Source organism: Quercus suber, unplaced genomic scaffold (assembly GCF_002906115.3).
Source record: "Quercus suber isolate HL8 unplaced genomic scaffold, Cork oak 2.0 scaffold_681, whole genome shotgun sequence".
Lineage (NCBI taxonomy): Eukaryota > Viridiplantae > Streptophyta > Magnoliopsida > Fagales > Fagaceae > Quercus > Quercus suber.
Window position 1 is genome coordinate 185,389 of NW_027070122.1, and position 27,305 is coordinate 212,693.

At 34.4% G+C, this 27,305-nt stretch overlaps 2 protein-coding genes and 1 non-coding gene across 4 annotated transcripts; 2 read left to right on the forward strand and 1 right to left on the reverse strand.

Moving 5' to 3' along the window:
- Positions 1-10,557: 10,557 nt before the first annotated feature.
- LOC136064406 (uncharacterized) lies at positions 10,558-14,075 on the reverse strand. The gene is made up of 2 exons (XM_065766101.1): positions 13,976-14,075; positions 10,558-11,207 (listed from the first exon to the last, which is right to left on the reverse strand). The coding sequence occupies exons 1-2, from the start codon at positions 14,073-14,075 to the stop codon at positions 10,558-10,560; spliced, it is 750 nt and encodes a 249-aa protein (XP_065622173.1).
- Positions 14,076-15,850: 1,775 nt separating this feature from the next.
- Positions 15,851-23,494, forward strand: LOC111999477 (protein IQ-DOMAIN 22). Of its 2 annotated transcripts, none has more exons than XM_065766106.1 (4): positions 15,851-16,469; positions 21,953-22,153; positions 22,351-22,428; positions 22,515-23,494. In XM_065766106.1, exons 1-4 carry the CDS (start codon positions 16,029-16,031, stop codon positions 23,226-23,228), a joined length of 1,434 nt encoding a protein of 477 aa, XP_065622178.1. In that variant the 5' UTR covers positions 15,851-16,028; the 3' UTR covers positions 23,229-23,494. The 2 variants fall into 2 exon arrangements, with proteins under 2 accessions (XP_065622178.1, XP_023887371.1); XM_024031603.2 differs by lacking the exon at positions 15,851-16,469 and adding an exon at positions 19,017-19,650.
- A 1,438-nt stretch (positions 23,495-24,932) lies between these two features.
- TRNAV-AAC (transfer RNA valine (anticodon AAC)) lies at positions 24,933-25,006 on the forward strand. The gene has a single exon. It is a non-coding gene; the product is annotated as a tRNA-Val (tRNA).
- Positions 25,007-27,305: the final 2,299 nt, after the last annotated feature.

A 27,305-nucleotide genomic window follows, 5' to 3' on the forward strand; every position in this document is an offset into this window, starting at 1 on the left:
ATTTTGTAACCCAACCCAACCCACTAAGCCCTAAAAACCGACCCAACCTGGCAGGTTGGGTTGGGTCGGGTTGGTTTTACAGGTCAGTGGGTTGGCTGCACAACCCTACTCTCTCTCAATGTCTTGAGAATTATAGAATTTTCTTTTTATTGTAATATTCACAGGATTTAGTAATACTTTGATTTTTTGAATCCTTATTCTTTCTAATGAAAATTAGTGTTTGATTGGGCGTGTGAGCTCTCTAATGTGCGACTTTCGATTGTCAACATATAATGTGAATGACTTTTAAGACAATCTAGTGTGAGTTTATAAGGGGTTGAGAGATAGGGTGACGAGAGGAATTGCCACTTGATTTAGTTTATTAGATCCAAGACCTTTATGTGCAGAGTCTATCATAACCAAACTTGAGTTTGGACTCTGCAGTTAGAGTTAGGATTGATAAGGTGTTAAGACACCCAAACTCGCATAAACTTGATCAAGCTTTATTAGTGGCGTAATTATCCAGTGCTATGAGAGCACAATAAGTTCATGCTCTTGGAACTCAGAATAATTACTTTTATTAGTGTTGCTTAAGCCATGATTAATTAAGAAATTTATTAATATGAGGACCACATCTTAATCACACAATTATTACATTAAAGTAAATCACGGGAATTCAGAAGAAAAAAATCAAAGATGATACCACTACATAAAATAAAAGAGAAATGAAATATACAATACACGAGTTCTACAATTTTTTTCTTTTTTCTTTTTGGGGAGGTGTTTGAGAAATCAGCTTGCAATAAATAGAAAGAAACAGTCCTCGCGAGAAGTATCAACCACAAGTTCATGGGACTGTCTACAGGAATATCACAACAGTCAAACCAAGGCCTTGCACCTATGAAATGGGTTTCATAACTTCTTGCCAGCAAGTGCTCATATAGTTTCCCTTTTGCAACGGACATTTAAATTGCGTGTACTATATGTTTTTGCGTTCTCCTAATCTTGCTGTCTCCAATTAAGATTAAGGGCAAATTGCAGACATACTTTTAAAATATGGAGTTACCGTACTTATACTCTTTGTGGTTTGTTTAATAAGGCATTTTTACTAGCTTTAACAAAATTTGATGATGTAGCAAATGCCAATACCAACCATTGAAAAAGAATTAAAGAAAAAAAAAATTGTTCTACATTCAAACTTATGCTTTTTAAATATAAACAAACCCAAATAAGTTGAAAAGGAAAGTTAGAGAGAGAGAGCCAGAAGTGTGAGTGTAAAATGGTTATTTACTTTAATTTTTTCTCAATATGTGATATTGGCACTTTCTATGTTATCAAATTAAATTAGCAAAAATGTTTCATATATTTAAACCATAGAGATCATTGGTTTATAAACGAATAAACATAACTTTGAAGTGTCATAAAATAAACCATATGATAGTTCCATGTTTAAAGAGTATACCACAAGAGTGGTATGTTTAATTTACTTTAAAATTTATAATATTCATTATTCAGTATAATTACATTTTAAGATGCTAAAATCATTTTGGATCCTTACCAATTAAATATTTTTGATCATGAAGTAAACCATCTCCATCCCTGATCATGCAAGTTTAAATCACATAACAATGACGCAATCGGTCACCAAATTTGATCTTAGGTTTTTGGTACTTGAATCTTCTGATAGAGCCACAATTGGGCTAGCAATGTTGCAATTAGGTGCCGAATTTGATCTTAGGTTTTTGGTACTTGAATCTTCTGATAGAGCCACAATTGGGCTAGCAATGTTGCAATTAGGCGCCGAATTTGATCTTAGGTTTTTGGTACTCGAATCCAGTGAGGGAACAGTTGGGCTGGAGGAAGCAATGGGCCTCCCATTTTTTTTTTTAATTTTAAATTCTAAATATATAATACTCATGTGTATGAGGTATTCAGTTTTATTTAAAAATATATAGGTTTATTAGCCCCCATTCCACTTAAAATTTATTTTAGGAATTTAATTATATTTTATTAAGAAAATCAAGGTTGGAATCCCTCTTTAACTTGTACTTTCACTTTATTTATTTATTTTTTAAAAGACATTAATAATGATATCCTAATAATCATATATAAAAGCATTTCTCTGCTTTCAAATCAAAATCACATTTATACATAACACAATAATTAAGTTGTCTTCTTAAAAAAAAAAAAAAAAAAAAAATCTAATTTACCTAATAAAATGTATCATATAATAAGGATTCAATCGAAGCTGTAATAGATACTGTAGGGATATTGGGCCCAGGGGTTCATTATCTATTTGTATATTGGGCTTGTGACCCAAGCCGAGGACAAGAGGTTATCCGAAGAGGAGAAATCTTTGTCAGAAGAAACTGTGTTAGTGAATAAAGAGGTTAGTTTTGGTCATAATGGCTCAAGAGGGTGGGCCAAGGATAAATGCCTCCTCAACTGACCAAAGTTAAGGTTCAAAGAGGTAGTCTGTCGACTAGGGTAACATTCCAGGAAGTTCTGTTGGAGCGGATAAGCGTTGTAGAGACATCAGACATGGAGGAGTCCTAAAATATCTTAAGGGAAAATTGCTGTCACCGCATTAAATGCTTTGTAGCTAACTCTCTAGCCATATTAATGTGGAGATGATACCTGAACAGTGATCTTCAGCTTTACAGCTACTACACAAAGACTTCAGGAAGGTGTTGATGAGACAAGTATTAACACCAACCATCTGGCCTACACATGGAAGCTGGAGATGAAAGGGGAAGATAGTATAAAAGAAGAAGGAGACAATGAGAGAGAGGGATCAAGAAACTAAGAGAAAAAAACACTGTAGCATTAAGAATAGACTTNTTCTTATATATTTCTTTCAGGTTTGATTAAAAAGTCTATTCTTAATGCTACAGTGTTTTTTCTCTTAGTTTCTTGATCCCTCTCTCTCATTGTCTCCTTCTTCTTTTATACTATCTTCCCCTTTCATCTCCAGCTTCCATGTGTAGGCCAGATGGTTGGTGTTAATACTTGTCTCATCAACACCTTCCTGAAGTCTTTGTGTAGTAGCTGTAAAGCTGAAGATCACTGTTCAGGTATCATCTCCACATTAATATGGCTAGAGAGTTAGCTACAAAGCATTTAATGCGGTGACAGCAATTTCCCTTAAGATATTTTAGGACTCCTCCATGTCTGATGTCTCTACAACGCTTATCCGCTCCAACAGAACTTCCTGGAATGTTACCCTAGTCGACAGACTACCTCTTTGAACCTTAACTTTGGTCAGTTGAGGAGGCATTTATCCTTGGCCCACCCTCTTGAGCCATTATGACCAAAACTAACCTCTTTATTCACTAACACAGTTTCTTCTGACAAAGATTTCTCCTCTTCGGATAACCTCTTGTCCTCGGCTTGGGTCACAAGCCCAATATACAAATAGATAATGAACCCTGGGCCAATATCCCTACAGTATCTATTACAGCTTCGATTGAATCCTTATTATATGATACATTTTATTAGGTAAATTAGAAAAAAAAAAAAAAAAAAAAAAAAAAAAAAAAAAAAAAAAAAAAAAAAAAAAAAAAAAAAAAAAAAAAAAAAAAAAAGGAAGCTTACTCTTTGATTTTCAAAGGGTGTTCCCACCAGTGACCGGTGTTAAATACCATAATATGAGCACCATGCCAATTCTGTGCGGCTGAAAGTCGGTCTAACCTCATAATTTTACTACCACAATTTTCTTTCACTTGTTTTAGAAAGGGGCTCCAGTAGAACTCCACATAACAATTATAGTCCTGTTACATTGCAGATTATTCATCTTGTTAAGGATTTTAGCTGTCACTATGTATGAACAGGTACATAAATACGTAGAAGAGAGCATATGATGAAACAATCATTTTTCCTTTGTTCTAAGAACCTTGTAGGCATTACTTTTCACATTAATATAGGGAATGGAACTTCAAATACCAAAAAAAAGTTTGAAGTTCAGGCGGCAGCTAGGGAATGGAACTTCAGGCGGCAGCTGGGGTTTGTTTTCTTTCCTCTCTCCCTTTCTCTCTCACTGTGGGTTTTTACAGTAGGTAGAAATTTTATTTTATTTTTAATTTGGTACCGGTTAATATTTTTCCTCACTTAATTTGTAATTTTTTAATTAAAAATATGCCACGTCATTAAAGAAAATGCCAAGTCATTGTGAAATTAGCCACGTAAGTAACACCGTTAACAGACGTTAGTAAAAAGACCAATACAACTCAGTTTTAAAACTTAAGAGACTAATTATGCTCACATCAAACTTGAGGGACCAATTGCACACAAAGGATAAACTTCAGGGACAAATAGTGTAGTTTTGCCTTAAAAATGTGTAATTATGTAGCATGGTTTTCTTCTTTTTTATTGGGGGAAATAATTGAGTTTTTTTTTTTTTTGGTAACAAGTGAGGAGGGGAAAAATAAATGAATTAGAATATTGGAATTTGTGTGGAATATTGGAACGGATTTTTTTTCCTCAAAATTTTTTTTCTTATTAAAGTAAATTATTTGGAAATTTGAGGGTGATTGAATGTTGGTTTGGTTTGAAAGGGCAGTAGTGCAGCTTTGATAGTCAACCATGGTGTTTGTGAAATTTTAAATAATGGCCCCATAAATTAAAAAGAAAAAAAAAATACTACATTTATGCAAATGATTATGCAGTATTTTTTATATTCTTATTTTCATCATAAAAAATTTATATTCTTATTACTCTTATATAATTCCTTATTCACCAAATCAAAATAAATAGATAATTTTAAATAAATAATTTAATGGATATTTTTTTATTATTCTTATATCATACCAAACCCAAATTTGGCTTATTTATAAATAAATAAACATAAATAATTTTTTTTTATCAAGCCTAGTTTAAACTATTTATGAACAGTTTAGTTCATTTACAATCTTATGCATGGGTTGCAAAAAATTGCTCTAAATTTTTACATATTTGCATAAAACACTAGAATGACTTAAATAACGGTTCACTAAGATCCAAGTAGGGTGGCAAATGGGCGGGTTGGGTTATAAATGGGTTGGGTATGTAGTTACCAATTCCATTTATGACCCGTTTATATATAAATTAATTATCTATTACCGGCCCAACTCATTTAATTAGTAATCTGCCCATTTAACCCCATATATACGTCTAAAACTAGTTAAATACTTTATTGACTTTTAAAATTACCAAAATACCCTTAAATATCCAAAATGACTCAAATACCCCCTCCACTTTCAAAATTACCAACATACCTTTGGACATCCAAAATGACCAAAACACCTCTAAAATGATAAATCTGAGCTTTTAGAAAAACCACTGGATCGATGAAATTGCCTATGTCCAGTAAGAAGAGTTTTTTGGCTGAATATTGTAAAAAATAAAGTTTATTTGTAATATGGATATTGTTCAAACTTATTTAGCAAAATGAGGAGATAAGCGAATTTCGGCAATGCCATTTCTGAAATTCTAAGAAAAAGTAGGAGAGAGGGGAGAGAAATGATGTGGCGAATGTGGAAGAGAGAAAAAGGAATTTCGGCAATGATACTGCCAAAATTTTTTTTTTTTTTCAAATTGTTGAATTGCCGAAATTGGAGGATTAAAAAAAAAGAAAAAAAAAAAAAAACTGAATTGTGGCAAGAGTAATGCTACGGCCATATACTATTTTACCATATTTTTTACAAACTATTGTTATGACCAATTTCTTACTAGTTCTCATTAAGGTCCACCAATAATATTACTTTTTTATTTACCAATAATTACTCATCACATCAACCGTTTATGAAAGTTTGTGTAAAAAACTTTGTACCTCTAGTATTTTACCAAAAGGGGAGGATTAAAAAAAAAAAATTTGCGGTAAGATTAATGCTACAACCACACTTTTGGATGACTAAAAGTGTGTATCTCTATAATTTTACTCCAAAAGTGTTGCTATAACATTAATCTTACCACAATCAAACTTTTTTTTTACTCCTTCAATTTCAGCAATTCAATTGCCACAATTGATTTTTTTTTTTTTAATCATTCACTTTTAGCAAAATGCTAAAGATACAAACAAATTTTTTTTTTTTTCAAATTGTTGAATTGCCGAAATTGGAGGATTAAAAAAAAAGAAAAAAAAAAAAAAACTGAATTGTGGCAAGAGTAATGCTACGGCCATATACAATTTTACCATATTTTTTACAAACTATTGTTATGATCAATTTCTTACTGGTTCTCATTAGGGTCCACCAATAATATCACTTTTTTATTTACTAATAATTACTCATCACATCAACAGTTTATGAAAGTTTGTGTAAAAAACTTTGTACCTCTAGTATTTTACCAAAATGGGAGGATTAAAAATAAAATAAAATAAAGATTGCGATATGATTAATGCTACAACCACACTTTTGGATGACTAAAAGTGTGTATCTCTATAATTTTACTCCAAAAGTGTTGATGTAACATTAATCTTACCACAATCAAACTTTTTTTTTACTCCTTCAATTTCAGCAATTCAATTGCCACAATTGATTTTTTTTTTTTTAATCATTCACTTTTAGCAAAATGCTAAAGATACAAACTTTTTTACAAAAATTTTCGTAAACTATTAATATGACGAGTGATTATTGGTAAATAAAAATGTGATATTATTTATGGATCCTAATAAAAATCAGTAAAAAATTGGTCACAACAGCAGTTTGTAAAAATATAGTAAAATAATTTGTAACCATAACATTACTCTTACCACAATTTAATTTCTTTCTTTCTTTTTTAATCCTCTAATTTTCGCAATTCAATTGCCCCAATTCAATTTTTTTTGGTCATTTCATTGCCGAAATTCCTTTTTCTCTCTCCCCCTTTGTCACATCATTTCTCCCTTCTCTAACCTACTTTTTCTCAAAATTTTGACGTGTCACCGAAACTAACTTCTCTCCTCATTTTTTCTAAATAAATTTAAACAGTATCCACGTCACTTCAATTTTTTACCCTATTCAGCCAAAAACTCTCCTCATTTTTCTAAATAAATTTAAATAGAAACTTCATTTTTTACCATATCCAGCCAAAAAGACTCCGGTAAAACGTCTGAAATTATAATTTTAGAAAAATCCATATGAAAATTTCAACCAAGACATGAGTATATGGGTACAGAGCTTAGCTCTCCAACAAATTTCAAACCAATTCAGTAATAACTTCACTAAACTTTCAAAAAGAGAAACAAAATTTTGTCCTATTTCAAAACAAAGCAACACCGATTCAGTATCAAACTAGGCACCCATATCAAAATTTTGGCGCATCATGGGCTAATCTTTAAATTTCAAGTAAAGAAAAAAGAAAAACCTCAACCCCAAGATAAAAAACAAAGAGGCCAAAACAAAATTTTATAATAAACCTAAAAGAGCACCTCTGTTGTGCCCTCTCTTTCGGCGATGAAGTCCACGCCGGCTTCCCCAAGCCGGAGCCTGAGGTCGAAGCAGAGGAGCAGGAGGAGGAGGAAGACTTCGGTTATCCTTCAATGGATCTGGAGCCGAGCGCGTTATCAGCGAGTTGCTTGTGGGAGATACTCAGGAGGTTGTTGTCGGCGGCGAGAGTTCCGAAGTCGTGGAGAGAGACGTCGAAGAGGCTGTGGAAGGCGGCGGAGGAGCTCAGGCTTAGGGTTCCAGCTAGAGCTCAGGTCGGTTTCATAGGATCGGTGTTGCAGAAATGCCCTGGGCTCGTCAGACTCTCCCTTAGAATGGAAAGGTTAGGGTTTCTGATATGAAACTCTGTCAGATCTAGGGTTTTATCGGACCAATCGGATTGTTCTATCTCTCTCTAGAATTTCCTTACTTTTGTTTGGTTACTGATAAAATGTGAGGGAAAGTGTTTAAGGAGGGTGAGACTGAGGGCCGAATATTTGGTCTTAAAAATTTATTTAAGTTTTAGATTTTAGAAGAGTGTTTTTTTGTTTGAAAGGAGATTTTAGAAGTGTTTAGTGCCTATTTTTTGAGAAATTATAGAGTCATCTGGTGGACCACTTGTCCATCATTTTACTAAAATTCTTCCACTTATTTAAAATAAAATTGCTGAATCAGTAATTAATTTTTATTTAAAAAAATTTTCTAATTAACAATTTTAAACAAGTGTCAGTTTTTTAGTGGAATGGTGGACCACATCACTTGTTCGCCACGTGAATCTTATAATTTCTCCTATTTTTGGGTTTATTTAATTTTAAATTTTAGATGGGTTTAGTGAATATTAGTGTATTTATCTATTTTGAACCATTTAATTAAATAACAAAATAGGTTTTTATTTGTATATATTAAGAGGATTCAGAAAGTTAGTTATTGTTTTTTTTCCTTAAAAAAATACCCCCAAATTAATTAACCAACAACTTAAAAATTGAGTTAAAATAGTAAATTGGTAAAAGAAAGTTAGTTATTGATTTTTTTAATGTAAAAAATACTCCTACCTAAAACTTAAAAATAGGGTTAAAATAGTAAATTGACAAAAATAATAAATTCCTACTTCTACTTTGAAATGCCTTCTATAAATTTTAGATGGGTTTAGTGAATATTAGTGTATTTATCTATTTTGAACCATTTAATTAAATAACAAAATAGGTTTTTATTTGTATATATTAAGAGGATTCAGAAAGTTAGTTATTGTTTTTTTTCCTTAAAAAAATACCCCCAAATTAATTAACCAACAACTTAAAAATTGAGTTAAAATAGTAAATTGGTAAAAGAAAGTTAGTTATTGATTTTTTTAATGTAAAAAATACTCCTACCTAAAACTTAAAAGTAGGGTTAAAATAGTAAATTGACAAAAATAATAAATTCCTACTTCTACGTTGAAATGCCTTCTATCTTCTAATAAACTTCTACTTTTAAGTTGATTTAAATTCCTACTTCTACTCATTAACTCCCTACAAAATAGGATCACTATTTTGTTAGTTTTAAAAATCCTCCAAATACTCAAATGGGTTGAATTAAGACTTATTCAAATAAGGTGGATAATGAACAAATTTATAGATAGAGATAAAATAGGATCACTATTTTGTTAGTTTTAAAAATCCTCCAATCTACAAAACTCACCCCATGTATTCATTTTTTTTTTTTTACTTCATTACGATGTAAAGTAATATTTACTAAAAAAATGAAAGAGCTCAGAGGTTAATCTATTTAATTCAAATATTCAAATGAGTTGAATTAAGACTTATTCAAATAAGATGAATAATGAACGAATTTATAAATATAGATAAAAATTATCATTGTTAGATCCATCTAACCGACCTTGGCCAAGATTTATAACTTCGCCTTTGGATACACATCTAGGGAAGGGTGTTTATGGATTAGTGTGAAATGAATGAGGACAAAAATGATACTTTTTTTCTTTATATTTTTGGAAAAAAGTATAGGAGGGCATAATTTTTCACAATTTTTTGTTATAATTGTGATGTGGTAGATGTAATTGATAAAGAAAAAATTGTAAGTTTATGTGTAAGTAATAATTAACTATTCACAATTTATCATGTCAAAGTTTGGCAAAAAAAATTGTGAAATAATTTGTAATCTTAAAACTATATATTTTTTAATTATATAGAATATATGAATTTTAATACCGTGTGCCCTAAAACCGCACAATATTATAAAATTTTTAAAAAACATTTATCAAATTTTTTCAAAAGAAATTTGTTAATGAATACCCTAATATAAAAAAGACTTTTTTTATTGTAAACATAAGTTTGAAAGTAATGTGATCATTTTAAAACGAAAAGGGGACTACCTACTGATTCATTTTCTAGGGATTGAGAAACTCTTGCAAAGATGAAAGATCTATCATTATCACCACAGTACTTTTTTTAAACAGTACTATAAAAATTCACTGCTTTGCTTTCTGCTTCATTTTCTTGTTTGATGATATTTCTAATGGGACCCTTTAATCTCTCATAAATAAAAAACATATCTACAGGGTTTAAACAACTGGTTGGATCGGGAGCTATCATTATCATCAAGATTTTATTTTATGCGAGATCTGAAATCTGATCACTGCTCAATCAAAGTGGTGGCCCTCTATGATGGTATGGATGTTCATGTTCTTGGGGTAGGACCAGTTGATCGTGTCCCTGTTTTTTTTTTTTTGATGAATCGTGTCCCTGCTTTGGAAGAGAACCATGACGGTTGCAGCGTCTGATCAGATTTGCTAGGTAAATATTTGGGGGTAATCAGGTAATTTAGAACAATTGGGTACGAATTTATTTGGTTTGGCTTCTTTTTTCTTTTTCTTTTTCTTTTTTTTTTAAATCTTTTTAAAACTATGTTTTGCATGAGAAAATAAAAGGGGGAGGAAAGATTCTCTTTAATTGAATTTATTTATTTTCCTTTTTTAGCCTTTATGTGATTTTTAAATATTACATGTCTTACATGTAAAGCAATTAACATAATTTGGGTATTATCTTCTCAAAAAAAAAAAAAATAATAATAATTTGGTTATTTGGGATTTGAACCCTAGACTCTATTGGAAAGGATAGGAAATTTTAGTTAAGCTACAAATCTCTTTTTTTTTTTATGAAGGAAAAGACTTTATTAACACAGAACAGAAGACAACAAAAGCACACTAGTTGCCACAATCCTGCTCAACAACAGCAGCAAAAATAGGGGGGCAGCGACCTAAATCAAAAGTACCAAATAGATTACAAGACAAGGACCACTTAGCAAGAAGATGGGCAGCCATATTAGCTGACCTAGTTACCCAAGAGACAAAAACATGAGAAGAATCAAAAAGCAACACTTGCATCTCCATAACTATAGACCTAATCCTCCATGGGGAAGTTTGGCAAGGATTGACAAGAGCATCACAACAAATCTTTGAATCAGATTCTATAAAAACACTCACAGCTTCCAATTTGGCTGCCAACACTAAAGCCCATCTCACTGCTTCAGCTTCAGCTTGAAGAGGGAAGGTGGTATTCACCTTTTGAGAGCAAGCAAAGACCAGCCTTCCCCTCCAATCCCTCGCCACTGCAGCAATAGAAGAAAATAAAGGCCCAATAGCAGCATCCACATTAATTTTAAACGAGAATCTCCTAGGGGGGGACCAAGCAAGAAGCCGCTTCGCAGGTCTCACAGGAATCGCTTCAGCAGCTCTAGAATTTTGAAATTCAGCAAGAAGCCTCCCAATTCTAGAAGATAAGTCCTCAATACTTAGGGAGGTATTTTCAAAGATAACTTGATTCCTCAACTTCCAAACTCCATCAAAAAGAACAGCTCCAAACAATAAGAACAACTCCAATCAAAAAGCTACAAATCTCTTAAATCTTGACAATCGAGTCTCTTATATTAAATACTAATACTAGAGTTGTTTGATTGCATGTGAGTGTTGGCAAACATATTATGTAATTGGATTTTGTAATTTTTTAGCCCATTTGATCACCCTTGGACTCTATTGTGTAGTGATGAAAGAATTTTTTTTTTTTTTTTTTTGATAAATTTGATAGTACAATGGGGGAGATTTAAACTTTTGATGTTTTTGTTGGAAATACCAATAAATAAATGCCAATTGATCTATAAAATTATTGTCAAAATCATATATTTTTCAGATATTTCAAGCGTGTTGATATTAAGGGAGAAGAAGACAAGATTAGTTCCCAAATTCTTTTGTGTAATAATATTGTGATGTATTTGAGAAAAAAAAAACCACCACAAATTGCTATAACCTAGCACAGACAACTAGCCTCATGTTCGTGGATCAAATAATTGCAATATGACATGATATTTCACTTTAACTCCCCCTTTGTTTTCTTGATATTTCAATGATTATAAAATGAGGAAAGGAATTAAGACCTTTGTAGTTTAATTAGTACTTCTTAGTGTTTTTAAGGTTCAAATTCCCTCCCTCCATTACATTTATTAAATTATTAAAGAAAAAATGAGGAAAGGGAATTTGAACATTAAATTCTTCTGAAGAAGATTGTATTATTGAAGTTCAAGAAATCCCAAATATTGATAAATGATAATAAGCTATTGAGTTCTTTTATAGACAACAAAATCTCATAATATATATTTTCATAAGAAGTTAAGGTTTCAACCCATTATAGATCAAAATAAAATAGACTAAACTAAGATTATAAAGGACTCACCACAACTTAAAATAAAAGCGGTGTTAAAAATGTGAGATTTTTTGTTATATCCAGCAATCTGTAAGTGATTTGTTGGGTTCTACTTTGTAAAAGAAACATCTAGGATTATACACTTTTGTGCCACAACTTTGCCACAATTCTAATATGATAGACTGTGTATGGTAGAGAAAAAATTGTGAGTTAATAAGAATATGACAAAAAACTAGTCACAATTTATCGCCTAGAATTATTGTGAAATGACAAATTTTAGATACAGTTCTTTAGGTGCTGTTTATTAGATTCTTCTCTTAAGATTCAGTCATATGACTACTTTACTAAAAAATACACTTTCATCCAATGAGAAAAAAATCTACATGACAAAATTTTAAAAGAAAATTTTTAAAAATAACACCTAAGTATTATACATAAGTCTTACCTATTGTGAAAAATAGTGCGATAAAAAGTGTGATCTTGAAATTACTCATCTCATAATTACCATGCGTCTCACTTGGGCTGTTAATTTGACTACTCATCCTGAAAAAAAAATGCAGTTACTTTGACTTGTATACTGTACTACTTTTCATTTGGCGTTTCAACGTGACACATGCATGTAGTTGCATTTCACTTGTTGTGCTGATACTATGTCTAATATAATATATATATATATATATATATTTATACAAGATAAAATTTTTACTCTAACCTAATTTAAGTATATATATGTGTGAAATTTCCTCCTGGAGACTTGAATCTTAACTCTTACCCCCCACACCTCACAAGCATTTATAGTTGTGGAGTGACCACCGCACCAGAGATGTGCGGTGGTCTAATTTTTGATTCATCAGTTTTTTATTTTCCCACTGATAAGTGTAAATGAGACTATTCAAATCCGGAACTAATTTTTGATTATTACCTTTTAATTTATATACGCAGCACATCAAGGATGCGCGGTGGTCTAATTTTTGATTCATCAGTTTTTTATTTCCCCACTGATAAGTGTAAATGAGGCCATTCAAATCTTGAACTAATTTTTGATTATTACTTTTTAATTTATATACGCAGCACATTGCATAAATGTCAAGATAGTTAAATTTTTTAAAAATTTGGTTAAGTGGCATGTAGTCAAGATTAACCAAAATGTACAATTTTTTTAGTAAAAGATAATATATTTATAAATCAATAATTGGAGAGAGAGATTTGATTTACAATTCATACGTATATTAAAGAAAAATGTACAATTGTACAAATATCAATAGAATTGAATGATAAAATGATTGGATTAAAAAAAGAATGAACAGAAATAAAACAAAACGAAATTACCTTAAATTATATAATTGAAACATGTTATGTAAGAGTAAGAGTGATCTATTTTAATCAAAACTACAAATTATGGTAGATGAGTAAACATAAAAACAACCACAAGCTTCAATCCAAATTTTTTGGGTCAGCATGGTAAATGAGTAAAGCAATTTAAGATAAATGACGGAGTTTAATTTCTTTTGAATATTTTAAAAAAATAAATGTTTTAGTCCTTGACCATGCGCATAATGTGTGTTAAATTACTATGTATTAGCTTACTATATTGCATAACATTTTCTCTTTATTTCAATGTTGAGAGCATTCTCATCAAAGATTGTAAAAATTTTAGTATTTAGCATTTCAAAAAGTCATTTTATCAACTCATTTTACAATACACCTAACATCAAAGGTTCTATATTTTTTATACCTTATTTAATTTTTTTTTTATTTCTTTATTCTTCAATATATATTTCTTTCTCTCTCTTCCTTTCTATCACCCTCAACCCAGCAAACACACATAGACCATCTCAACCCAGCAAACCCATATGCACCACCACCGGGAAAAAAAAAAAAAAAACACCTGCCACCCATACTAACCTGTCTATCCAACAAACTCACACTCTTCCATCTCAACCCAGCAAATCACATCCGCACCCACTGCCACCAGCCACCATTGACCACACCCACAACAATCACTACCACCATCACCTTCACCCATAATCACAACCACAACCACAACCACCAAAATCACAAATCCAAAACCACAATAGCATCCACCAATTAAAAAAACAAAAACTTCAGATATATGCACAACAACACTGAATGACAATCAAACAAAAACAACAACACGGATGAAGACCAACATTGAACCCAAATCTATTTTTGAGAGTACACTGTAGCAAGATGTCAAAATTAATAGCATTCAGCATTCTTGATGGAGTGTGCTTTTTCCAAATTTGATGTTAAAAAATAGCATTTATAGTGTTTAGCATTCTTGATGAAAGTGCTCTAATACAATCAAATATACTTTTTTTTTTTTTAATGATCTACAACATCAAATGATTTTTTTAATAAATAAAAATAAAAAGCTATTTATGCATATCTTATGCATTTACTTTATTTCTATTGTTATATATGAAAATAAAAGTTCAAACATAACTCACACCCAAAAAAATAAAAGTTCAATTGTAATTTATATATATATATATATAAAAGAGCATTCACATCAGCTCATGTATAAGTGTGTATAATAGAAAAAAATGCTCAAATTTACACTTTTTTGTTCAAAAACAGCCCACATCAGTCCGTTTAAACTCTTGCAAAATCTTCTAAAATTATCCTCGAGCTATAGTACCTGTATAAATTTACACGGGCACTGTAACTCGTGTATTTAATTTAATTTTAATGGTTTTTTTCTCTCTCCTCTCTAACGAACTCTCATCTCCTACCTCTCTTCCCCAACTATTACAACATCCAGCGCGCCAAATCAACTGAAAATTAACCCCAACAAACCCACACACAAACAAATCCAAACGGATAGAGAGATCGATGTTTATCGGAACGATCTGGGTTGCTGGAGCTCGTGGGTCGGCCGGTGAAGCATGGAGGGTGGATCGGTGCTTGTGGAGCGTGGATCGGCCTGTGAAGAAAGGATCTGGGTCGCCGGAGCTCGTGGGTCTCGCTTGATCATAACTCGTGGGTAGGCCGGTAAAGCGTGGAGCATGGATCGGTGCTTGTGGAGCGTGGATCGGCCAGTGAAGAAAGGTTCTGGGTCGTCGGAGCTCGTGGGTATCGCTTGATCAAAGCGTGGAGCGTAGAGCGTGAAACGATCTGGATCGGCTGGTAAGAGAAGGAAGAAAAGAGAGAAGGAATGAGACGATCGCTGGTGAGAGAAGGAAGAAAAGAGAGAAGGAATGAGAGAAAGAAGAAGAGAGAGAGAGAGAGAGAGAGAGTTGATATGTTCAGAAGAGAGAGAGAGAGGGCGTGTATATAGTTAGAGGTGGTTGGGAAAAATAATAAAAAAATTGTGTAGAGTGAATTTTTTATTGAAATATCTTGTAAAATAAATGAACTGATGTGGATGTTTTGTAAAAGTGGTAGTGTAAAGTAGAAAGATGAGGTTTTTTCGTGTAAAATAGACAAAAAATTTAGATAAAATAATGTGAATGCTCTAAATTGATAGAAAGATGATTTAAATTATGAATATTTTTGTTGGAAATAGCAAAAAGTGTCAAATGAGCAACGAGCTCTTGACTCAATTGTAAATGAGAGAGAGAGAGAGAGAGAGAGGAGATGGACATGGGCTATTCGGTTTGGGTTGGCAATAACCGGTCCAAGTTGCAGTTAAAAAATAAAAACATTAACTATGTGTGTGTGATTGTCACGCACAAGCAAGAGAGTGGAATAGCTGGGTATTATTAATCCATAGTAACTTTCTCCCTCGCGATTTGCAATGCGTTCCTGTAAGCTGTAATTTCCTCTTTTATAAACAAACAACAACATTTCCAAATCCTCACACAGTTTACAATAGTAACAATACGATACAATTCTCTCTATCTCTCTCTCTCTCTCTCTCTCTCTCTCTATATCAGAGCAAATGCAACCCCGAAACCAAAAGGGATAGCCCAAACCCACTCGGCCCTGGCCTTGCTCACGGTGGCCAGTGACCAAAATGGGCAAAGCCTCAAAGTGGTTTCGCGGCCTCCTTGGCCTCAACAAAAAGACAGACTCACACTCCCGAACTCCCAAACCTCCCAAAGAAAAGCGAAGATGGAGCTTCGTTAAGTCATACAGAGAAAAAGACCTCCACCACCACCACCACCAAACCAAACACAACAACGACCAAACAACAACAAAAGCAGAAGCCACCTCGTACGAAAAGGTTTCGGCCTCAGAGCACGAGGAGGATGCCAACAAGCACGCCATCGCCGTGGCTGCTGCTACTGCCGCGGCCGCAGAGGCGGCGGTCGCTGCGGCCCACGCGGCAGCCGCGGTGGTCAGACTCACCAGCAGCGGCAGGTGCGCCACCAACTCCGCCGTGGCTTACGTTAGCGGAGGCGTCCGTGAAGAGTGGGCTGCACTCAAGATTCAAGCCGCTTTTCGAGGCAGCTTGGTTAGTACTCTCAACTCTAAACGCTTTCTCATCCCACTATTCCATTCTTCTTGTTTTTACAATATTTCAATCCAAATTCGCATTTTCCTAAAATCCAATATTTTTCTTTTAAATAATTACAAATTTTACATAAAATAAGGGATAAGTTTTTATTTTATTTTTTTTTAATTATTAAAAAAAAGAGTTATTCTAAGTAGTAGTACCGTACGCTGGTCTTTTGTCTTCAGAGCTGTGAATCTTTCTGTTCAGTGTTTAGTTTCATTTAATCGGCCGTTAATCTCGACGTAATTACGGGATTATCACTCGGGATTTACAGTTATGGTTGAGCGCTTGACACGTGTCTCTGACCCTCACTCTCTCCGTGAAAATGAAAGGAGCGTTTCTAACTGAATACGAAACGTCCTGTTAATTAGAAATTTTGCAGAATCTTCGTTTGATTACACTTGACTTTTCGTTACGTTTTTCACTAGTTACTTCCTCCTGCAACTGTAAAGACCTGAGTTTCCACAAAAGGAAACCAATGATTCCTGCGACGTCGTTTCGTTTATACTTTATACTGCCTCATCAGATCAGACTTCGTAAGTCGCAACTATCACGTGAATCTTCGTTTGGATCTGAGAGCGAGAGTGAAGCAAATGTCTTCGTCATATCAAAATCACTAATTATGATTTTAACCCCTTGGGAGTGGGGAGGGTAAAATGTCAAATCCAAAACGGTGTCGTTTTCGTCCCTGCCTTTGTGAAGCCCAATGTTATTCATTCCCATAATAATCACTTCTTCCATTCCTATTGCTTCAATGCCCAGCTGTTCTCTCCTGTCGTTTTGCTCAATACTGCATTTTAGAATTGAGTCCCTGTACTTTTCACTTAATGCGTGTTGCTGTTGGTGCCTAAATTTATTACTAAATTTTTTTTTTTACCAGGTTGATAATAAATGTGGGTGAACCAACATTGAACCCAAATCTATTTTTGAGAGTACACTGTAGCAAGATGTCAAAATTAATAGCATTCAGCATTCTTGATGGAGTGTGCTTTTTACAAATTTGATGTTAAAAAATAGCATTTATAGTGTTTAGCATTCTTGATGAAAGTGCTCTAATACAATCAAATATACTTTTTTTTTTAACGATCTACAACATCAAATGATTTTTTTAATAAATAAAAATAAAAAGCTATTTATGCATATCTTATGCATTTACTTTATTTCTATTGTTATATATGAAAATAAAAGTTCAAACATAACTCACACCCAAAAAAATAAAAGTTCAATTGTAATTTATATATATATATATATAAAAGAGCATTCACATCAGCTCATGTATAAGTGTGTATAATAGAAAAAAATGCTCAAATTTACACTTTTTTGTTCAAAAACAGCCCACATCAGTCCGTTTAAACTCTTGCAAAATCTTCTAAAATTATCCTCGAGCTATAGTACCTGTATAAATTTACACGGGCACTGTAACTCGTGTATTTAATTTAATTTTAATGGTTTTTTTCTCTCTCCTCTCTAACGAACTCTCATCTCCTACCTCTCTTCCCCAACTATTACAACATCCAGCGCGCCAAATCAACTGAAAATTAACCCCAACAAACCCACACACAAACAAATCCAAACGGATAGAGAGATCGATGTTTATCGGAACGATCTGGGTTGCTGGAGCTCGTGGGTCGGCCGGTGAAGCATGGAGGGTGGATCGGTGCTTGTGGAGCGTGGATCGGCCTGTGAAGAAAGGATCTGGGTCGCCGGAGCTCGTGGGTCTCGCTTGATCATAACTCGTGGGTAGGCCGGTAAAGCGTGGAGCATGGATCGGTGCTTGTGGAGCGTGGATCGGCCAGTGAAGAAAGGTTCTGGGTCGTCGGAGCTCGTGGGTATCGCTTGATCAAAGCGTGGAGCGTAGAGCGTGAAACGATCTGGATCGGCTGGTAAGAGAAGGAAGAAAAGAGAGAAGGAATGAGACGATCGCTGGTGAGAGAAGGAAGAAAAGAGAGAAGGAATGAGAGAAAGAAGAAGAGAGAGAGAGAGAGAGAGAGAGTTGATATGTTCAGAAGAGAGAGAGAGAGGGCGTGTATATAGTTAGAGGTGGTTGGGAAAAATAATAAAAAAATTGTGTAGAGTGAATTTTTTATTGAAATATCTTGTAAAATAAATGAACTGATGTGGATGTTTTGTAAAAGTGGTAGTGTAAAGTAGAAAGATGAGGTTTTTTCGTGTAAAATAGACAAAAAATTTAGATAAAATAATGTGAATGCTCTAAATTGATAGAAAGATGATTTAAATTATGAATATTTTTGTTGGAAATAGCAAAAAGTGTCAAATGAGCAACGAGAGAGAGACACAGAGAGAGAGAGAGAGAGAGAGAGAGAGAGAGAGAGAGGAGATGGACATGGGCTATTCGGTTTGGGTTGGCAATAACCGGTCCAAGTTGCAGTTAAAAAATAAAAACATTAACTATGTGTGTGTGATAGTCACGCACAAGCAAGAGAGTGGAATAGCTGGCTATAATTAATCCATAGTAACTTTCTCCCTCGCGATTTGCAATGCGTTCCTGTAAGCTGTAATTTCCTCTTTTATAAACAAACAACAACATTTCCAAATCCTCACACAGTATACAATAGTAACAATACGATACAATTCTCTCTCTCTCTCTCTCTCTATATCAGAGCAAATGCAACCCCAAAACCAAAAGGGATAGCCCAAACCCACTTGGCCCTGGCCTTGCTCACGGTGGCCAGTGACCAAAATGGGCAAAGCCTCAAAGTGGTTTCGCGGCCTCCTTGGCCTCAACAAAAAGACAGACTCACACTCCCAAACTCCCAAACCTCCCAAAGAAAAGCGAAGATGGAGCTTCGTTAAGTCATACAGAGAAAAAGACCACCACCACCACGACCAAACCAAACACAACAACGACCAAACAACAACAAAAGCAGAAGCCACCTCGTACGAAAAGGTTTCGGCCTCAGAGCACGAGGAGGATGCCAACAAGCACGCCATCGCCGTGGCTGCTGCTACTGCCGCGGCCGCAGAGGCGGCGGTCGCTGCGGCCCACGCGGCAGCCGCGGTGGTCAGACTCACCAGCAGCGGCAGGTGCGCCACCAACTCCGCCGTGGCTTACGTTAGCGGAGGCGTCCGTGAAGAGTGGGCTGCACTCAAGATTCAAGCCGCTTTTCGAGGCAGCTTGGTTAGTACTCTCAACTCTAAACGCTTTCTCATCCCACTATTCCATTCTTCTTGTTTTTACAATATTTCAATCCAAATTCGCATTTTCCTAAAATCCAATATTTTTCTTTTAAATAATTACAAATTTTACATAAAATAAGGGATAAGTTTTTATTTTATTTTTTTTTAATTATTAAAAAAAAGAGTTATTATAAGTAGTAGTACCGTACGCTGGTCTTTTGTCTTCAGAGCTGTGAATCTTTCTGTTCAGTGTTTAGTTTCATTTAATCGGCCGTTAATCTCGACGTAATTACGGGATTATCACTCGGGATTTACAGTTATGGTTGAGCGCTTGACACGTGTCTCTCACCCTCACTCTCTCCGTGAAAATGAAAGGAGCGTTTCTAACTGAATACGAAACGTCCTGTTAATTAGAAATTTTGCAGAATCTTCGTTTGATTACACTTGACTTTTCGTTACGTTTTTCACTAGTTACTTCCTCCTGCAACTGTAAAGACCTGAGTTTCCACAAAAGGAAACCAATGATTCCTGCGACGTCGTTTCGTTTATACTTTATACTGCCTCATCAGATCAGACTTCGTAAGTCGCAACTATCACGTGAATCTTCGTTTGGATCTGAGAGCGAGAGTGAAGCAAATGTCTTCGTCATATCAAAATCACTAATTATGATTTTAACCCCTTGGGAGTGGGGAGGGTAAAATGTCAAATCCAAAACGGTGTCGTTTTCGTCCCTGCCTTTGTGAAGCCCAATGTTATTCATTCCCATAATAATCACTTCTTCCATTCCTATTGCTTCAATGCCCAGCTGTTCTCTCCTGTCGTTTTGCTCAATACTGCATTTTAGAATTGAGTCCCTGTACTTTTCACTTAATGCGTGTTGCTGTTGGTGCCTAAATTTATTACTAAATTTTTTTTTTTACCAGGTTGATAATAAATGTGGGTGAGAATGAGACTAATGGTGGTTATGGTTTTAAATTTGGGTTTTAACATGGAGTTTTTGTTTTTGGTATTAATATTTTGGAAATAAATAAATCTGACATACCGTTATTTAAGTGCTTTGATTGGAAGGGACCACTTTGCCAATATCAAGAAATTTCTGTTTCCATATTTGTAGCTTGGGCAATTTGGTTGCAAACTTTGGATTTATACTTTATAGTGTGAAACATCATGTTGAATTTGTGAATAATATGTAGTATATGCTAGATTTCAGTGCTCACCGACACGATTGACATTATTTTCTTAGATTTTAATTGCTTGAAAGATAAGAAACAAATTGGAATGTGAATTTGTGCTTTGATTTTTTTCCCCCCACTTGTAGCTCGAATAAATTATGCAGCGGTATGTGCACTTAGTCTTTGTTTTATTAACTAATAAGTCTATGTACACACAATTTTTCATCCATCTTGCTAAGGTTCTAAGTAATGATTTTAAATTGTTCACAATATACAACTTCTACAACTACAAGCTATGACTAAGTGTGTAAAAAAATGAGCAGCAGTTGGAATGAGATGCCTTTTATTCTATTTTTTAAATAAGGGCTCGATGACCAATAGTTCAACTCTTTCCATTAAACTTTGGCATTGTGGGTGTTGTAGCCTTGTATGACAGTAGTTGGTAGTACCAATAATTGTCCCTACCAGCAAAAGGTTTTTGTTTTAGAATGTGTTTTCTTAAGCCATACAATAATTGTTTCCTAAGAGACTTGTTATGACTTTTTCCAAGCAAAGTTGGGTTAGTTGGGTTTTAAATGTTGTATTATAAAAGTCTAGACATCATGGTCACAGAATTGATCAACTTTTGTTTGACCCTTTATGCTGTGGCTAGTGAGACGTCTTTGTCTTATTCATGTCATGTCAGACTTTTGGTTTTGAGACTCTGGCTTTTAATATGGTTTCCTTTAGGCGCTTGTTACATTTAAAATTATTCATTGTTTTGCACAAAAGCTAGTCGAAGATTTTTACTTGGCGCCCTAATTTGGAAGATTGCCTTTCAATTTGAATGTCTTCAGTAAATGAAACAGTGTGGTCCTCACACTATATATATCTCAGCTGTCACATGAGTGTAATAACTTTCTGGTCTTAATTGAACAATACGGTTTTGCCAATTTAAGCTGTCCTGACATTTTTGAAGCAGAAAGGTCATATAACTAAATTTGTCTTAATGCAGTGGTACATTGTGTACCATAGCTTGATTATAATTTAATAATGCACCTATGATATTAATTGTGCACTTGATTGGTGCATAATCACGTGGTTCAGTGTTTGTCAAGTAATTTTTATTTTTATTTTTTGGGTGTTTTTAAGGCTAGGAAGGCATTGAGGGCATTGAAAGGATTAGTGAAGCTTCAGGCATTGGTAAGAGGACACATTGAAAGGAAGCGAACAGCAGAGTGGTTACAGAGGATGCAAGCATTGTTGCGAGCACAGGCGCGAGCGCGTGCAGGACGGGCCCAGATTTCAGAGTCTTCACAGTCGAGTAGCAAGTCTTCTCACTTCCACCACACTGTAAGAAAAATTCAAGTTTCCCTCCAATTTACAAAATTTTTGCAGCCTCTTTTGTGGGGTTCCTTGATAGGTTTCACACTTTAGGGAATGGACTTTTTCTTTTTTCTCCATCCAACTTTTAATTTTTTTCATTTAGTGTATCAATATCAATATGTGACTTTAGTGAATTGTTCATGAGTGATGTATTCTATATACAGGGTCCAGCAACGCCTGAAAAATTTGAGCATGCCATCAGATGCAAGAGTACCAGATCAGATCAATCACCAATGCTCACGGTATCCCTCCTTTTGCTTTATTTTTCTCAATTCCAAACACCATTAAATTAATCCTGCTGGCTTATGTTCCATCACTACAAATGCAGAGAAATGGCTCAAAATCAAACAGAAGGCTCATTGGCAATCAAGATGAAGCACGCATAAGTTGGAATAGGTCTGACAGTCGGAAGGACGGGTGTTCAACAAAGATGGGCACTACAGATGATGAAAAGAGTGATAAGATCCTTGAAATCGATAGTGGAAAACCCCACTTCACAACTAAACGCAAAAATGTCCTCCACTCTTCTCATCATGTTCTCGCTTCTGACCAATGTAGTCACAGCTTTACCACTTCAAAGGACTCAACTGCCCATCAAACAGTTCCTAGTCCATCTTCTTGTGAAGTCCAATCTTTAACCCCGTTGAAATTCTCTCACGAAGTTGACAGTCCTTTCTGCACTGCTGATAATAGCCCACAATTCTACTCTGCATCATCGAGAGGTGGAGTATCAAAAAGTAGCCCCTTCACTCCCACAAAGAGTGATGGCTCAAGAAGCTTCTTAAGTGGTTACTCAGACCACCCTAGCTACATGTCTTACACTGAATCTTCAAGGGCCAAGGTGAGATCTCTCAGTGCTCCTAAACAAAGGCCACATTATGAGAGGACTAGTTCGACAAAGAGGTATTCTGTTCATGGATTTGGTGAATCAAGATCGAGTGCACAAAGAATCTCTAACTTGCATGCAAACTTTGCGAATAAAGCCTACCCGGGATCTGGTCGCTTGGACAAGCTTGGGATGCCAGTGGGTTATAGATACTAATATGTTTATACTGTTTTATATTTTTCGTCTATCATAGGTGCCTAATTATGTATTTAGGTTAATTTTAAACTAGGTATCAAGTCTAATCTACAAGATATGAACTACTTCATGTGTTTAGGTTAATTTTAATCTAACTGAATACTAAGATGACTAATGAGTATCTTAGTGCACGTTACTTTAACGAACCGAGTAATTCTCAGGAAAATGATTACTTGTCAAAGTAATGATAAAATCTTGTGGGCCTAATCATGTCCTTTTCCCCTTAAGCTGCTTATGTGTATATTTTATAAGGATCATTGTTTTGTTTTTATTGTGATTGCACTTTGTTTTTCCAAGCCGACCATTGGAGACTACCGACAAAAGATCTAAGTATGTTTTCCAAAAGCTTGTACTCTCTGTGTAAAAGTTCGTGCAGGATTGTTCAAATTACATGGACAAAAAAATAGGAAGTACAATACAAATGAAAAGGCATTGTGATGAAAGAATAAATAAATTGAAGGAATAAATTGAAGAAAGTCAATCAAGACGGCTACTGTTGTTGTGACTTGCGATCGAGTTGTACAATTTATGTGTAGTAGTTGAGGGTATAGCCCACATGAAAGATCAGATAACAAGGAAAATTCTAAAATGTGGACTCTGAGATAGACATTGTCGGTGGTTTAGGTGGGTCTGCGGAGTGTGGACATATATGGCTCTTCTGACCGGACCAGTTCCGGTTAGACTACGGTCCCTTATGGTCAATCTCTCTGCATTTACAAATAGGTCAAATAGTTCAACTCAACTTCTCAACCTGCACCACTATTTACATGTACTAGGCTTCATTTCACGTGAGTAGAAATGATTTTATACACAATTAAAATATTCCCCTTTACAAATGCGTGGATCTCAATGACTACTTAATAGTACATCTTCTTGGCTTTACCTTGCTTTCTTTTCTTTCTTTTTTTTTAGAAATTGTTTTATACAACTAATGCTTTTCATATAAATGTGTGGTATTTAAATCAGTGAGCCTTTGTCACATATAGGCTGCATGGGGTATTTGTCTCCACTTTGAGTTTGACGTATATTATTATTTATTCCATAGAATATGTCACCCAATTTTGGAAAACATTTTTATTATGTAAATAATTTCATTATTGATATTGTTTTGACTATGTTGATGACTTGCTATCCCTTCCATGAGATTTGTAAATGTAAATGGATTTGATCCCTCTTACACTTAATAGAAAAGAAAAGTCTAGAGAGGAGAGAAAAAAATTCACCGAATGCCTTTTACTATTTGTATTGTTGTGGAACACCCAAATGAACTAAGTGGTAAAAAGACTGAAACTTTATGTGTTTTTTTCCGTGTCTATAACAAAGCTATAACATAAAAGAAACTATCATTTTAAATATGAGAGGAAATTTTTTAGATGTTGTGATTAAACATGGTTAAGTCCTATAATTCTCCTTTAAACCCCTCTCCGCTGCAAAGTCAAATACTCACGCACTTATAGAGCAAACTTCACGCAAAATTAGTCTCCCACAACCTCATAGTATGGGCTTTCACACACACACACACACACAAAAGATCATCTCCCCCCACTTTTAGAATCATTTTAATGATACTAAAAGAAAAGTAAAAAACGAACGTTGGTTTTATGTGGTTGAAGAGGGATAAACAAACTAATAGATTTAAATATTGCAAAACCGATGGCAAATCAAGGTGTCGTGGTGTAGTTGGTTATCACGTCAGTCTAACACACTGAAGGTCTCCGGTTCGAGTCCGGGCGACGCCAAGCTATTTTCTTTTTAGATCCGATTTCTATATTTGTGCCATTCCCAGCTTTTGTATTGGACCCCTTTTGCAGAAGAGTAAAAGTGAATGGGCTCTTCTTCTTAAGCATAGACCAGCAGTTTCACCTATTCCCAGCTTTGTATATTTGGACTTCTTTTGAAAAGTAAAGGTCAATGGGTTCTTCTTCTAAAGCAGTCTAACAGGCCCACCAATGGTATTAGATGCTAAGAGGGTGTTTGGTTTAACCAAAATTCTAACTCAAAACTCAGTTTTCATTACCCAATTTTCAAAATTGGTGAGCCCCACCTCAAGAACTTTGTTTGGTTCAGTTTTTGTTTTCAATTTTCATAAATCAAAACTTAAAAAATTGAGTCAGAGTTACTAAAATTGAGAACAAGTTTTAGGAGTTTTCAAGTTATGGAAATTGAGATATTATGGCATTCTTGTAAATTTTTGTAATTGTGTGAGACCTGCAATCATAACTTGTCTCAATCGAGTCAGACCACAACACACTCTCCCAGCGACTCTCACATCCTTTGTTCCTTTTCATTAATATAGTCTTTACTCCATAGACCCAAACCACACCCACCAAATTTATATTTAATTTCTTTTTCACCTTCCTCCTCTTAGTCCTTTGAACATTTCTTCTTTTGCATTTGATGAGTCATGAGAATTGAGTTTAGAGGTTTGAGTAATAAGAATTGAGTTTTAAGTTGTCTTCAAACCAAACACAGCTAATGGCAACCTAAGGATGCCATGGTACTAGTATTGGATCAATCAAACACATTGTTGTATGCAAGTTAGGCCATACACCCTGCTCCTGGAATAGTATCAAAATGGTGCATAGTAACACAACAATGTAGCTCTCACTTTGGTGCACCACTCACCATGCTCCCCCATAGCTCAAATGGTTCAAATTCTGATGTTCATTAGTTTTTCTCATCCCCCCTCCCTTTCTCTCTCTTAAAAAGTTTTCATCCACGCGACGTGATTCTTAGAACCGGATCGGACCGGGAGGTCAAGCCGTGAAAACCGAGAATCGGGATGGAAATCAGTTTTTTAAGTATAAAGAACCGGGCATATGTGGCAATTCCGTGAACCCCTAAAACCAGGGTTGGATCATACAAACCGGTGGCAAGAACCGTGCGGTCTAACCCCTTAGCAATTTTATTTTTTAATAAAAACAACTTAACACAATTTTATTTTACTTAATTAAATTATCCATCTCTTACAAGGAATAAAAAAAATTATAATTAAAATCCTTCAAAGATATTCAACTTTACTTCAAAAATTAATCATGAATTTTAATGTTTTCATGGTTATTATTTTATTTTATTAACTTTTGTATTTAATTATTAAATATATATTTGAAAATCATTAAATTTCTCTCACATATATAGATATATTAATCAATTTTGCTAGTTTTATAAATTTAATATCTATATTTAGGCTTTAATTAATCATTAAATTAATTATGCCGTCATCACGGTTCAACCCCGGTTCGACCTCGGTTCAACCTCAAAAATCTTGAACCTCTCCCTTTTACAGTTCAATGAATGGTCTGGGTCTGAAAACCTTAGATTCTAATACTATTAATCATCAATTATGTGTTGATTTCCACCGTGGAAACTAGAAATATAATAGAACTAGCGTAAAAGAAGAGGGCAAACAAACATGCGTGCCCTACGCTTCCGGAAGGTTTCGACTTAGACAGAGTTTATGAATACATAGCTTGCTTTTATAAGAAAAAAAAAAAAATTTACTTTTGGGTTGTTTAAGATTCCTTACACGCAAAGAGGAAAGAGGAAAATGAATGATAGTAAGAACTGCAAGAAGAAGTCAAACATGTTCTGTCATATAAAATAAAAGTCACATTCATGTGCAGCTCCCTTGAATCCTTTGGAGTGGTGGGATTTTTTGTCCCATAAGAATAGAACAAAGGGTCTAAATAAAAGGGCGGGTTAAGGCTCCGGTCCATTGCATCAGTGTATTGGAGCCGATACTAAGCCTAATTCCCAAAAATATACACAAACAACAGTGCTGATTGTCATAATTCTTTCTTCAAAAGTTGTGTTTGCCCTCTAATGATTTAAATGTTTTGCTTGAAGCTGATAGGAATGAGTTGTATTACCATAGGTGTGTTGCCAATACTTTGGCCTCTGTGGCCATTTGGTAATTGCCTTTTGTTGTTTATACAAGTACCTGATTAACCAAAAAAATAAAAGTTGTGTTTGTTTCATGGAAACTCTCTTATCTTATTCCCATTTGTTTAAAGATATTTCTTTTCTGAACTATTTCTG